Source organism: Schistocerca nitens, chromosome 3 (assembly GCF_023898315.1).
Source record: "Schistocerca nitens isolate TAMUIC-IGC-003100 chromosome 3, iqSchNite1.1, whole genome shotgun sequence".
Classification (NCBI taxonomy): domain Eukaryota; kingdom Metazoa; phylum Arthropoda; class Insecta; order Orthoptera; family Acrididae; genus Schistocerca; species Schistocerca nitens.
Genome location: NC_064616.1, coordinates 735406889 through 735422821, shown reverse-complemented (window position 1 = coordinate 735422821; position 15933 = coordinate 735406889). Strand labels below are relative to the sequence as shown.

The window sequence follows — 15933 nt, the reverse complement described above, 5'->3', positions numbered from 1 at the left end:
ATGGTTGATGAAGCATTGAACGGAAGAAAACTTTTTAACACCATTGTTATGTTGTGGCTATGAATGGGTAATAGTCAAGTTAGTCTTACACAAACATTTTATTTTGCTATCAAGTTATATGGTGTAATGATGACCTTTATGTCAGTTATGTTTGTCTAAAATTTTATTAGCTATGGTGTAGAACCAGTCACATTTTTGTTGTGCCATTAGAGCCAAAATTTTTCATTGAACTTGCCTCTTATACAAGTGCAAGTTATTGCATGAAATGGTTATTACTGATGCATCCAGGTTTTGTTCAACTTATGTCTCATACAAGTGTGATCTGAGGATGGTTGTGTTGACAACTGAAACTAGTCTAGTCATCATATTTTAATTTCTAGATATGTATCAATGTAGACAATTTAAAAGACCTTTGAGAAAAAAGAGTTTTTAAATTTTAAGTGTTCTGTGTGAGTTGTGGACATAATTGAGCATTCATAGACGTGAATGACTTCCTAATACTTTTGGTGTCCAGTGGAGTCCATTTTTCAGTGTTCCACCACTGCCATCATTGGAGTGAAAAAGGAGTGCCGCATCCTGAAAAGTGGACGTCTGTAATTCAGTTGTTAATAAATGTCTCACTATCATTGCTATTTATGTTCCAGAGAGGTTCCTTATGCAATTTGTGCATTTTGAATCCAAATACTGTATTGTCACTCTCAGAGCAGTGGTGGAGGTTGATTTTAAAGCATTAAACACTGTCTTTGTTGTGATATCCTGATAATTAAGATATTTTTATGATGTGTCTCAGAAGTGTGAATCATGTTTTCATTTTTTTGAATTCTTAGACCACTGTGTGCAATGTTATTGTTCCTGTCTGTGGTATATTGAGAATTGCTAATTTGTGTCTTTTAAGTCAGTCAGTACTTGTAGCAGAAAAATATCTTGGAGAGAAATTTACTTGTTCGTTTTGCAGTCCTCTCTACTGACTCTTATTGTTAATCTTTCTTTGGAAAATAAGAAGATATTGAAAATGGTTAAAGTCTGTTCATTTGAAAGAAGTACTGTTAAGGGTGAAAGTGACCACTTTGTCGAAAAAATAGTGACATGTAAAGAAATATACAATGGATAGATGTTAAAACTTTCACATAGTTACTGTAACATTCAGCAGATAAATAAAAACTTTGTTTTGTAAGTAAAATACGAGCACATGCCACTTTATGTTTGCTGTATTGCCATTTTTTATGCACACTTACATTTGAATTACAGTCTGCTACGTGAACTGTTTGTGGCATAGGCTTATGCTCTTGGGATTCTTGCTGCCTACTTCTTAATAGTGATTATAATTTCTTTGGCACTGGAACATACAGTGTAAGGCTTTGATGTGATGTAGGAGTATGGGCAAAGAAACTATCACTGTCTTCACTATTGTCTTTCTTGAGAGATTTATTTTTGAGGTTTTATTGGTTGGTAAACAGTAGAGCTGGAATAGGTAAGCAGCATTGTGGAACTGAGAAAATATGATGCATTGGGTGCAGTGCATGTGTGAACTGCAGATAGAGAAGAGCTCTCTGCACCAACTTCAGATTCCATACTACCTACTATGATGGTGAATCAGTGAAGTATTTGGTCTTCAGATTGTATGTGATGTCTTTTTCACATTTTGTTGCTTGAAATAGGTGCACTATAACAACAAAAGCTAATTCTTTCTGGTGCATTTGGCTTGTTAAACTTTATGAAAAGCTCCAAACTTTTTTTGGTGTGACAGTCTGATATATTTTTGTTATATTCCTAAGTTCCAGAAAAGTTAACGCACATACGTGTAAAGCGCATTGGCAGCATGATATGTAATTTACCAGAATTTTTCATAAACAAAAGTCTATTTACAATGGAAACAACCTTTGGTAATGTGTACTACAGGAATCATTTTGTAATGGATGTGTGAAGCGATTGAAATGTTCTGGGGTCCTCCATTTTATATATATATATAAAAAGAAGTAATTGCATTTGAATCTTCACATTATAAATGAAAATAAATTTGTTGTTTTTTCATTACAATAAAATGTTTCAAAAAGTATATGCATGGCAGGGAAGATGATGAATTTTACTTCTTGTTCCCTTGAGGAATGAGTAAAATTATTTGTTGCAGGTGGCACATAAAATGAGGGAAAAGATACCAAATGGCATTGATGTCTCAAAATTATTTAAGGAACTTAACAAAGAAATCAGGCTAGCTGAGAGATATTTGATTTCTTTGAATCCTCCAAAGCCAGAAAGAGAATCAAAGAGGAAAAAAAAGAAACCTATTAATGATGACTTTGTGGATTTTTCATACTGCCCAAATTTGGATGAGTGTGTAAGTGACTGACACACACACACACACACACACACACACACACACACACACACACACACACACACAAAAGCATACATTAAAGATTAATTTTAAAATATTTTGCTTTCAATTTTTGTTTTACATTAATGGTTTGTCTATATGTAACATTTCAGATTGAACCTAAGGACCATGTAAGACTGACAATTCGGACAGTACCAAAATTGCCATTTCAAAATAAGAAACCTGTTGGTATGCAACGGCCACCATTGAAATTAACACTGCCAAAACCAGCAATGTATCCATATAGTATAAATAAATTAGAAAATTTTCATATGGTTGACTCAATTAATGCTTCTGATGAAATAAATTCAACTCTGAACCCAACATTAAATGATAATGTTGATTCCACATACAATGGTAGGTTCTTAGATGATGAACCTCACCAGTCAAAGACTGAAGGGGAACTGAAATTAAAAATAGCAAGAAGTCAAATTGTTGGTGAAAACATTGTCTCATCTGCTGACAGTCTGGTTAATGATGCTCTGCAAAATCATTCTGAGTAAGTATATTCTTAAATATTAGTTCTGTTGCCTAGTTTAACATAAAAATTGATGTTTTTGTCTATCTAGCACATTTTTCAAACATACTTTTCAGTTCAAGCTTTTTCCTTTTCTTTTGATCTTTCTTCATCTGCACCTTTACTCCTGCTGTAAAAGTAAGTAGCAATAGTTTTTCTAAAAGTAAGTGGTAATTATTTCTCTCACAATGTATGCCAATGGCTCATATAACTACTTTTATATCATCTTGATTAAATTTTTTCAGTAAAACTGGGAGGCATTTTATACATCAAATAGTTCCGTTGTCTGATTTTCTTATAACCTCTCTATCTTCATTAGATGGTGGAGAGAGAACTTCAAGTGCTTATTCTGGATTGAACTATTGTTAATAGTGCAACAAGCCACCTATCGTATCTGTCAAGAAGTGAATCTAATCCAATTATTCCAAAATTTAAAAAACATATTTGTGACTTGGACACATGATTCACGCATTTGATCAACAACAACAGCAACAAAGCATTTTAGGGAAAGTAGTAAAGATTATTCAAAATTTCATGTGCCTTCATTTCAGGGGCAGAAGTGGTATGGATTTTCATGTACATTCATCAGATGCTTGAAGTCATAACATTACTAATGGTGTAATAACTAAATGTGTACGTTTACCCAAGTGCTGGCATTAGTCAAGAGTAGTTAAATGATCTGCAATATATGCACTTGTGATGTATCCATGATTTTTGTAATCATCATTGCCAATTGTTTGGTGCTAGGTGAGAATCAAGTAAGGAAATCTGCAGTGGTGTGTACCTATAGATGGGATGATATTGGCACTGATATAATTAAAGATTCACTTGTTTGTTGATATCAAGTTATTTTTATTTTGAGAAAATAATTCCATAAGGCTATAGGTTGCTATTCTTTATCCCTTTATACACTGAAGCACCAAAGAAGTTGGTACAGGCATGCATATTAAAATACACAGATACGTAAACAGGAAGAATATGGCACTGCCATCGGCAACGCCTATGTAGGACAACTAGTGTCTAACGCAGTTGTTAGATCTGTTACTGCTGCTGCAATGTCAGGTTATCAAGATTTGAGTGAGTTTGAACATGGTGTTATAGAGCATGCACAAGCGATGGGACACAGCATCTACGAGGTAGCAATGAAGTGGGGATTTTCCCATACGACCACTTCAAGAGTGTGCCGTGAATGTCAGAAATCTGGTAAAACATAAAATCCCAGACATCGCTGCGGCTGGAAAAAGATCCTTCAAAAATGGGACCAGCAGTGACTGAATAGAATCATTCAGTGTGACAGAAGTGCAACCCTTCTGCAAATTGCTGCAGGTTTCAGTGGGGGGCCATCAACAAGTGTTAGCGTGCAAACCATTCAATGAAACATCATTGATATGGGCATTCAGAGCCAAAGGCCCACTCGCGTACCCTCGATGACTGCACCACACAAATATTTATGCCTCGCCTGGGCCAGTCAACACCAACATTGGTCTGTTGATGACTGGAAACGTTGCCTGGTTGGACGAGTCTCGTTTGAAATTGTATGGAGCAGATGGATGTGTACGGATCTGGAGACAACCTCATGAATCCATGGACCCTGCATGTCAGCAGTGGACTGCTTAAGCTGGTGGAGGCTCTGTAATGTTGTGGGGCATGTGCAGTTAGAGTGATTGGGGCATGTGCAGTTGGAGTGATATGGGATCGCTGATACATCTAGATATGACTCCGGCAGCGGGACAATGTGACACCTTACACATCCAGAATTGCTACAGAGTGGCTCCAGGAACACTCTTCCGAGTTTAAACACTTCCGGTGGCTATCAGACTCACCAGACATGAACAGTATTGAGCATATCTTGGATGCCTTGCAACATGTTGTTCAGAAGAGATCTCCACCCCCTTGTACTCTTACAGATTTATGGACAGCCATGTAGGATTCATGGTGTCAGTTCCCTCCATCACTACTTCAGACATTAGTAGAGTCCATGCCATGTTATGTTGTGGCACTTATGCATGCTCGTGGGGCTGCTACATGATATGAAGCAGGTGTACCAGTTTCTTTGGCTCTTCAGTGTAGGATGATTTTGCTCTAAAGAACTTTGAAGCTGTACGACACTTTCCATTTCTGTTTATTACTTATGTAACCATGCAGTTATGCAACATGTAAAACCTGTGATGTTTTCTCTTGGTGCAATGTGTATCAACAAATGGACATCTTTGTCTTGTGTTCTTTCCAATTTAAGTTGTTCATAATTGTAATTCCTAGGTATTTAGTTGAATTTACGGCCTTCAGATTTGATTGATTTATCGTTTAACGGATTCCTTTTAGCACTCATGTGGATGACCTCCACTTTTAATTATTTAGGGTCAATTGCCAATTTTCACAATTTACAGATATCTTTTCTAAATAGTTTTGCAATTTGCCTTTATTTTCTGATGACTTTACTAGTTGATAAACGACAACGTCATCTGCAAACAACATCAGACGGCTGCTCAGAGTCTCTCCTAAATTGTTTATATAGATAACGAACAAAAAATGGTCTATAACACTACCTTGGCGAATGCCAGAATTCACTTCAGGTTTAGTAGACGACTTTCTGTCAATTACTATGAACTATGATCTCTCTGACAGGAAAGCGTGAATCCAGTCACATAACTGAGATGATACTCCATAAGCACGCAATTTCACAAGAAGCCGCTTGTGTGGTACAGTGTCAAAAGCCTTCTGGAAATCCAGAAACACATAATCAATTTGAAATCCCATGTCATTATCATTCAGCATTTCGTGCGAGTAAAGAGCTAGTTGTTTTTCACAAGAACAATGTTTTGTAAATCCGTGTTGACTGCATTCAATAGACAGTTTTCTTCGAAGTAACTCATAATGTTCGAATAAAATATATGTTCGAAAATCCTGCTGTATATTGACATTAATGATATGGACCTGTAATTTAGTGGATTACTCCTACTACCTTTCTTGAATATTGGTGTCTTTCCAGTCGTTGGGTATGGATCTTGCATCGAGCGAACAGTTGTATATGATTGTTAAGTATAGAGCTACTGTTTTAACACACTCGGAAAAAAACCTAATTGGTGTACAGTCTGGACTGGAGGTATTGCTTTTATTAAGTGATTTAAGTTGCTTCACTACTTCGAGGATATCTGCTTCTCCATTACTCATGTTGGCAGCTGTTCTTGATTCAGATTCTGGAATATTTACTTCATCGTCTTTGGTGAAGGGACTTCGGAATTCTGTATTTAGTAACCCTGCTTTGGCAGCACTCTCTCCGATAGTATCTCCATTGCTATCATGCAGAGAAGACATTGATTGTGTCTTGCCACTAGCATACTTCACAAACAACCAGAATCTCCTTTTCAGTTTCTGCCAAGTTTTGAGACTTAGTTTCGTTGCGGAAACTATTATAAAAATTTCACATTGAAGTCCACTCGAAATTTCAAGCTTCTGTAAAATATCGCCAGTCTTGCAGATTTTGCGCCCGTTTAAATTTTGCATGTTTTTTTACATTGCTTCTGCAACAGTGTTGTGACCCGTTTTGTGTACCAAGGATGATCTGCTCCGTCATTTGTTAATTTATTTGGTATAAATCTCTCAATTGCTGCTGATACTATTTCTTTGAATTCAAGCCACATCTGGCCTACATTTAAATTGTTAATTTGGAAGGAGTGGGAATTGTCTCTCAGAAAGCCATCGTCAAGTGAATTTTTATCTTCTTTTTTGGATAGGTATATTTTTCGTTTATTTTTGGAGGATTTTGGGGGCTACAGTATTCAGTGTCGCTATGACAAACCTATGTTCACTAATCCCTGTATCCATTTTGATACTTGGTATTAGCTCAGGATTATTTGTCGCTAACAAGGGAACCTCCCCAACGCACCCCGCTCAGATTTAGTTATAAGTTGGCACAGGGATAGGCCTTGAAAAACTGAACACAGATCAATCGAGAAAACAGGAAGAAGTTGTGTGGAACTATGAAAAAAAATAAGCAAAATATACAAACTGAGTAGGCCATGCGCAAGGTAGACAACATCTAGGAGAGTGTCAGCTTGCGAACGCCGTGGTTAGCGTGAGCAACTGCGGAACGAGAGGTCTTTGGTTCAAATCTTCCCTCGAGCGAAAAGTTTAATTTTTTATTTTCAGACAATTATTAAAGTTCAGGCACTCGCACATAATCAACTTCGCTCTCCAAAATTCCAGGACATGTTTAGATTTGCTTGGACATACGCAGGATTTGACGGTCTACACACGGAAACATTTGAAAACGTAAAAAACGTATGTTTTGACAGAGCACAGGGAAAACTGTGTGACCTTGAAACTGTTGCATTCATTTGTTGCAGTTTATGTGACAAACTCTTATGTTTTCATCACTTTTTTTGGGAGTGATTATGACATCCACAAGAAAACCTAAATCGGGCAAGGTAGAAGAATCTTTTTACCCATTCGCCAAGTGTGCAAGTTAGGTGGGTCCAAAACATATTCCTGTCATGTGACGCACATGCCGTCACCAGTGTCGTATAGAATATATCAGACGTGTTTTCCTGTGGAGGAATCGGTTGACCTATGATCTTGTGATCAAATGTTTTCGGTTCCTATTGGAGAGGCACGTCCTTTCGTCTACTAATCGCATGGTTTTGCGGTGCGGTTGCAAAACACAGACACTAAACTTATTACAGTGAACAGAGACGTCAATGAATGAACGGACAGATCGTAACCTTGAGAAAATAAAGAAAGTAAAATTTTCACCCGAGGGAGGACTCGAACCAAGAACCTCTCGTTCCGCATTTGCTCACTCCAACCACGGCGCTCCTCAGCTCACATTGTCCTTGATGTTGCCTATCTTGCACATGGACTACTCAGTTTGTATATTTTGCTTATTTTTTCATAGTTTCACACAACTACTTCCTGTTTTCTCGATTGATCTGTGTTCAGTTTTTCAAGGCCTATCCACTGCATCAATTTATAACTAAATATGAGGGGGGTGCGATGGGGAGGTTCCCTTGTAAGAGGTAAAGTGTGTTTCCACAACCATTTACTATTCACATGTGCTCATGAACTAACTGCTTGAAATAATTTTCTGAGAATGCATTTAGTACAATTTCCGATTATGTTTAATGCCTGCCTCTGGAATGAAACATGTATTTTTGCCAACAGATGGAGGGTAAATTAAATTCACCGCCAACTAGACTTGTGTCTGTCAGATACGTGTTTGAAATCAAACTCAAGTTTTCTTTGAACCTATCAGCAATTGTATCATCTAAAGTGAGAGGTCGGTAAAAGGATCCAATTATTATTTTATTCTGATTGCCAAGAATGACCTCTGCCCATACTAACTCGCAGGAACTATCTAGCTTATCCTTTCAGAACACTGTTAGTTTCTTCGCGAAAATTTTGGCTGAACTTGTCTCCGGCTTTTAGACGGCTTTCAGTGCCTATAACATTTTGACTATCAGTCCTTTGTATTGGCACTTCAAGCTCTGGTACTTTCCCAGCACAGCTACAATAATTTACCACTGTTATACCTATGGTTCCTGTCTTTACATTCTTCCTGTGTTGGGCCTGCACACACTGTGACAAGCCCGTTTTGTGTTTGCCAGAGGCCCTCTAACCTAAAAAACCCCCAGTCCATGTCACACAATCCCTGCTACCCTTCTGAGTGTACTGGGCTCCTGACCAATTCAGCGGAACCTGAAACCCAACCACCCTATTACACAAGTCGATGAATCTGCAGCCTACACAGTCACAGAACTGTCAGAGCCTCTGATTCAGATCCTCCACTTGGCCGTGTACCAGGTTCGCAATTGGTCATGTCGACTATGACATATAAACATCAGAATTGACAATATAATGGAAAGGATAGTGGTACTCACAATATAGCAGAGGTGCTGAGTTGCAGATAGGTACAACAAAAAGACTGTCAACAAGCAAGCTTTCGGCCAAAAGGCCTTTCATCAGACATAGACCCCCCCCCCTCACACACACACACACACACACACACACACACACACACACACACACACACGGCCTCAGCAGCAGAGACTGTGGTCATGTGTGTGAGAGTTGCATTTGCACATGCTCCGTGTGTGTGTGTGTGTGTGTGTGTGTGTGTGTTTGTGTTTGTTCGTTCGTTTATTCCGAATATTGTCATTATTCCATCCTGAATTTTCCAGTTTTTGATTTTGCGTAGCATCGTAACTAATTAGACAAGAAGAGAAATATGTTTAGCTCCATATAGATAAGAGGAAGAACACATTAACAGCATAGAAAATAAATCAAGTTTTCATCATAAATGAAAGCTTTCCAGGAACTGAAATGGATGTGGATAAAAAGACACATTCTCAAAAAATTGCTGGTAGAAATACAAACCTAGGAAACTGCAGCTGTATTTGAATACTAACATCGCACACTCACTCTTCTTGACTGTAGAGGTGATATAAGGACCATCCACTCATGAGATAATTCCCATAATATGCAAAGGCAAGACTTGCCTTAGAGGCGGTGACTGTCATTATTGCTTGAAAGAGTGCTGTTCGGAATTACTAAATGCTGACTCAGAAGTTGATGGAAAATAAGTAGAGGCACCTGTTTTTCGCAGAGCGCGAAATCTCGAAATTTTCACGAAATTTTACACATTTTGCTGAAAACGCAAAACTATTTACTTTTAAGCCAAATCGCGAAATAATTGACGAAACTTTGCGAAATCTCGTCATTTGAACTTAACTGCGGAAATTTGATTGGAGTTATGGTAATACAATCTGGATATCGATTGTACACCATTTCGATATATATAATATATCGAGTATTCCAAAGACATTCTACAATGTTCTGGCAGTGTATTCAGTATTACGTGTTGGAAATTGTTGTGGATCGCCGGTGCATTGAGTGTGGTATTTTGTGTTTTGTTTTCATGCTACAGGTGAGTAATATGGTAGTGACAGTTTTCGACCGAGAAAAGGAATTTTCGTCAGAAGGATTTTATGTTTTTGACAAATGTAGGAAGATACTGGCTGTCTCTGAGCACTATGGGACTTAACATCTGAGGTCATCAGTCCCCTAGAACTTAGAACTACTTAAACCTAACTAACCTAAGGACATCACACACATCCATGCCCGAGGCAAGATTTGAACCTGCGACCGTAGCAGTCGCGCGGTTCCGGACTGAAGCGCCTAGAACTGCACGGCCACAACAGCCGGCTAGGAAGATACTTATGTGCAAATACTGCAATGTGCGTATTGAGTGGCAGAGGAAGGACACGTGCCTGAAACACATTAACAACAGTTCTTCCCATAAGAACAACAAGGAGAAGGTGCTATCAACTACTGGTATAAAAAGACAAGCTACGCTCACAGAAGTCACTGCAGGGGCAAAACGAGTGAAAAATGATAAAGAAGAATTCATTTTATTCACTACTCGAGCTATGCGGGAGAGGGGGGGGGGGGTGTCTTGGGGGAAGAGACCAAACAGTTAGGTCATCGGTCTCATTGGATTACGGAAGGACGGGAAAGGAAGTCGGCCAGGCCCTTTCAAAGGAACCATCCTGGCATTTGCCTGGAGTGATTTAGGGAAATCACGGAAAACCTAAATCAGAATGGCCGGATGCGGGATTGAACCGTCGTCCTCCCGAATGCGAGTCCAGTGTGCTAACCACTGCGCCACCTCGCTCGGTACTCGAGCTTTCATTGAGGCTAACATTCCGATGGAAAAAGTTGATCATTCGAAGCTGAGAGAATGGATGAACAAATACATACCAGGTTTGTGTAGAGCTGTAGTGGAGGCTTTGTGGATCCCAGTCAGTAATGTTGATAGTGAGAGATCATTTTCTAGATACTGCAACATAATGTTGTCTCACTCCTCATGAAAAGTGCTGTCCAAAAATTTAATAGTAAATCTCCCCGTGATGGACAATGCCTCTCTTGTAACATCTGCCAGTGGAGTTTGTTTAGCATTTCTGTAACGCACCCTCCCCTGCTAAACGATCCCATGAGGAAACTTGCCACTCTTTGTTGCATCTTCTCTCTCTCCTCTAACAGTCCTACCTTTTGGATGAGCTACAATTCCTTAATATTCTTCCATTGAATCTGAGTCTGGTGTCTGCTTTTCCCACTATGTGTTTTATATGGTCATTCCACTTCAGGTCGCTCTCGATAGTTACACCTAGATATTTTACGGCAGATGCTGTCTCCAGCTGTTTGCCATCAATAGTGCAGCTGACTGCTGAGATATTCTGAAATTTGAAATTTTTATTTGTAGCAACTTCTGCTAAGCTGTGCGAAGTGTATTTAACACTCTCTCTCTCTCTCTCTCTCTCTCTCTCTCTCTCTCTCTCTCTCTCTCTCTCTCTCAACAGCTGAGTAAACACCACACACGGAAAGAGCAGACACTTGGAGTGCTCCAGGCTGCAGTACTTGTGGAATTTTTTTTTTCACTTTACAGCTGTCCAACAAAGTATCTATCACTATTGAAGCTACCCCATTGTGATACTACAGCTATTGTAATCTCAAATGACAATGTTGGGAGTGTCTTTTGAAGTCAAGTCTTTGTTTTCGGTCATAGTAAATGTGCTGCATTTTTAGCCAAGTAATTACTACATGTTTTGTATTGTCGTTGAATTTTTTCATTTAAAAAAGCCGTCTAGTTGTAACATATCATTCAATGTAACCAACGAAAATTGTGGGCATACAGCTGAATGTAGTCTTTTATTGCTCTGAAATTTCAGCTAAATAGACTATTATATATATATATATATATATATAGCCACAGATAAAGTTGGTGGGTGGTTTGATTACATATTATAGTGATTTTTTTTCTTAGGTAAATACTTTGTGATTCATCCCAAAGAAGATATTACTGTCTACTTGTATCCATTGGCAAAATAACATCTATTATATTTCATAGAAACACTCTTTATTTTTGAAAGTGCCACAATGTTTGTTGTTAAGTGGCTCACTTCAACATCTCTGATAGTGTTCATTAACATCTGCAAGCCATCATATCTTAGTACATGTTTTTATGCTGCTTGATGATATCAAATACTGACTTGTATGTTATTGAGTTTTCAGTTCACTCTAGAGTGTATGGAAGATACAAAACTATAAAATCAGTACAAAAAGTGAAATTGCTGTGATTTCTCAGTAAGTGGCAAAATATCCAAAGTGTCAAATTCTGCAATACTCTGGTAATACTAATGTTAAGCTTTATTATTGCAGGGAAGATAATATAGATCCCATAGGAGGATCTTCAGTGTATGATTTCCATGATGATAGTGATGAAGAGGAAATTATGGCACCTGCAAGCAGTGATATTTCATACCTTCCAAGTGAAAATGATACAGAGTCTGACTCGGATTCAGACAGATTAATAATAAGAGAGCGCAGTTTGCCAAATAAAAGGATTGTAGTTATATCTAATGATTCACCTTTACGGATGAGGCTTTCAAGTAAGTAACTATTTTGTAAGATTACAGTTTTGTGCGCGCGCGCCCACACACACACACACACACACACACACACACACACACACACACACACACTTATTAAAAATCAAATCCAAGGGATAAATAAAGCCTATTAAAACTTTAAATTAAAAATTAAACCTGTGTGGTCAAAAAGGTGGGAATGGTAAGACTGACAGTGCTTTCATTGGACTTTCAACTTTTCGCTGGACTTTCAACTTTTCGCTGGACTTTCAACTTTTCGCTGGACTTTCAACTTTTCGCTGGACTTTCAACTTTTCGCTGGACTTTCAACTTTTCGCTGGACTTTCAACTTTTCGCTGGACTTTCAACTTTTCGCTGGACTTTCAACTTTTCGCTGGACTTTCAACTTTTCGCTGGACTTTCAACTTTTCGCTGGACTTTCAACTTTTCGCTGGACTTTCAACTTTTCGCTGGGCTTTCAACTTTTCGCTGGGCTTTCAACTTTTCGCTGGGCTTTCAACTTTTCGCTGGGCTTTCAACTTTTCGCTGGGCTTTCAACTTTTCGCTGGGCTTTCAACTTTTCGCTGGGCTTTCAACTTTTCGCTGGGCTTTCAACTTTTCGCTGGGCTTTCAACTTTTCGCTGGGCTTTCAACTTTTCGCTGGGCTTTCAACTTTTCGCTGGGCTTTCAACTTTTCGCTGGGCTTTCAACTTTTCGCTGGGCTTTCAACTTTTCGCTGGGCTTTCAACTTTTCGCTGGGCTTTCAACTTTTCGCTGGGCTTTCAACTTTTCGCTGGGCTTTCAACTTTTCGCTGGGCTTTCAACTTTTCGCTGGGCTTTCAACTTTTCGCTGGGCTTTCAACTTTTCGCTGGGCTTTCAACTTTTCGCTGGGCTTTCAACTTTTCGCTGGGCTTTCAACTTTTCGCTGGGCTTTCAACTTTTCGCTGGGCTTTCAACTTTTCGCTGGGCTTTCAACTTTTCGCTGGGCTTTCAACTTTTCGCTGGGCTTTCAACTTTTCGCTGGGCTTTCAACTTTTCGCTGGGCTTTCAACTTTTCGCTGGGCTTTCAACTTTTCGCTGGGCTTTCAACTTTTCGCTGGGCTTTCAACTTTTCGCTGGGCTTTCAACTTTTCGCTGGGCTTTCAACTTTTCGCTGGGCTTTCAACTTTTCGCTGGGCTTTCAACTTTTCGCTGGGCTTTCAACTTTTCGCTGGGCTTTCAACTTTTCGCTGGGCTTTCAACTTTTCGCTGGGCTTTCAACTTTTCGCTGGGCTTTCAACTTTTCGCTGGGCTTTCAACTTTTCGCTGGGCTTTCAACTTTTCGCTGGGCTTTCAACTTTTCGCTGGGCTTTCAACTTTTCGCTGGGCTTTCAACTTTTCGCTGGGCTTTCAACTTTTCGCTGGGCTTTCAACTTTTCGCTGGGCTTTCAACTTTTCGCTGGGCTTTCAACTTTTCGCTGGGCTTTCAACTTTTCGCTGGGCTTTCAACTTTTCGCTGGGCTTTCAACTTTTCGCTGGGCTTTCAACTTTTCGCTGGGCTTTCAACTTTTCGCTGGGCTTTCAACTTTTCGCTGGGCTTTCAACTTTTCGCTGGGCTTTCAACTTTTCGCTGGGCTTTCAACTTTTCGCTGGGCTTTCAACTTTTCGCTGGGCTTTCAACTTTTCGCTGGGCTTTCAACTTTTCGCTGGGCTTTCAACTTTTCGCTGGGCTTTCAACTTTTCGCTGGGCTTTCAACTTTTCGCTGGGCTTTCAACTTTTCGCTGGGCTTTCAACTTTTCGCTGGGCTTTCAACTTTTCGCTGGGCTTTCAACTTTTCGCTGGGCTTTCAACTTTTCGCTGGGCTTTCAACTTTTCGCTGGGCTTTCAACTTTTCGCTGGGCTTTCAACTTTTCGCTGGGCTTTCAACTTTTCGCTGGGCTTTCAACTTTTCGCTGGGCTTTCAACTTTTCGCTGGGCTTTCAACTTTTCGCTGGGCTTTCAACTTTTCGCTGGGCTTTCAACTTTTCGCTGGGCTTTCAACTTTTCGCTGGGCTTTCAACTCTTCGCTGGGCTTTCAACTCTTCGCTGGGCTTTCAACTCTTCGCTGGGCTTTCAACTCTTCGCTGGGCTTTCAACTCTTCGCTGGGCTTTCAACTCTTCGCTGGGCTTTCAACTCTTCGCTGGGCTTTCAACTCTTCGCTGGGCTTTCAACTCTTCGCTGGGCTTTCAACTCTTCGCTGGGCTTTCAACTCTTCGCTGGGCTTTCAACTCTTCGCTGGGCTTTCAACTCTTCGCTGGGCTTTCAACTCTTCGCTGGGCTTTCAACTCTTCGCTGGGCTTTCAACTCTTCGCTGGGCTTTCAACTCTTCGCTGGGCTTTCAACTCTTCGCTGGGCTTTCAACTCTTCGCTGGGCTTTCAACTCTTCGCTGGGCTTTCAACTCTTCGCTGGGCTTTCAACTCTTCGCTGGGCTTTCAACTCTTCGCTGGGCTTTCAACTCTTCGCTGGGCTTTCAACTCTTCGCTGGGCTTTCAACTCTTCGCTGGGCTTTCAACTCTTCGCTGGGCTTTCAACTCTTCGCTGGGCTTTCAACTCTTCGCTGGGCTTTCAACTCTTCGCTGGGCTTTCAACTCTTCGCTGGGCTTTCAACTCTTCGCTGGGCTTTCAACTCTTCGCTGGGCTTTCAACTCTTCGCTGGGCTTTCAACTCTTCGCTGGGCTTTCAACTGCTGGGCTTTCAACTCTTCGCTGGGCTTTCAACTCTTCGCTGGGCTTTCAACTCTTCGCTGGGCTTTCAACTCTTCGCTGGGCTTTCAACTCTTCGCTGGGCTTTCAACTCTTCGCTGGGCTTTCAACTCTTCGCTGGGGCTTTCACCTTCGCTGGCTTCAACTCTTCGCTGGGCTTTCAACTTTTCGCTGGGCTTTCAACTTTTCGCTGGGCTTTCAACTTTTCGCTGGGCTTTCAACTTTTCGCTGGGCTTTCAACTTTTCGCTGGGCTTTCAACTTTTCGCTGGGCTTTCAACTTTTCGCTGGGCTTTCAACTTTTCGCTGGGCTTTCAACTTTCGCTGGGCTTTCAACTTTTCGCTGGGCTTTCAACTTTTCGCTGGGCTTTCAACTTTTCGCTGGGCTTTAACTTTTCGCTGGGCTTTCAACTTTTCGCTGGGCTTTTCAACTTTTCGCTGGGCTTTCAACTTTTCGCTGGGCTTTCAACTTTTCGCTGGGCTTTCAACTTTTCGCTGGGCTTTCAACTTTTCGCTGGGCTTTCAACTTTTCCTGGGCTTTCAACTTTTCGCTGGGCTTTCAACTTTTCGCTGGGCTTTCAACTTTTCGCTGGGCTTTCAACTCTTCGCTGGGCTTTCAACTTTCGCTGGGCTTTCAACTCTTCGCTGGGCTTTCAACTCTTCGCTGGGCTTTCAACTCTTCGCTGGGCTTTCAACTCTTCGCTGGGCTTTCAACTCTTCGCTGGGCTTTCAACTCTTCGCTGGGCTTTCAACTCTTCGCTGGGCTTTCAACTCTTCGCTGGCTTTCAACTCTTCGCTGGGCTTTCAACTCTTCGCTGGGCTTTCAACTCTTCGCTGGGCTTTCAACTCTTCGCTGGGCTTTCAACTCTTCGCTGGGCTTTCAACTCTTCGCTGGGCT

The 15933-nt window shown here is 40.5% G+C and overlaps 1 protein-coding gene across 3 annotated transcripts in view; it reads left to right on the top strand.

Annotated features, from left to right (window-relative positions):
* Positions 1 to 15933, top strand: part of LOC126248709 (lysine-specific demethylase phf2-like) — a 174158-nt gene that overhangs the window by 113045 nt on the left and 45180 nt on the right. For all 3 annotated transcript variants that reach the window (XM_049950004.1, XM_049950006.1, XM_049950003.1), the window contains 3 exons: positions 2129 to 2335; positions 2488 to 2873; positions 12105 to 12334. In XM_049950004.1, coding sequence (XP_049805961.1) covers positions 2129 to 2335; positions 2488 to 2873; positions 12105 to 12334 — 823 coding nt within the window. The remainder of the gene's footprint in view (positions 1 to 2128; positions 2336 to 2487; positions 2874 to 12104; positions 12335 to 15933) is intronic.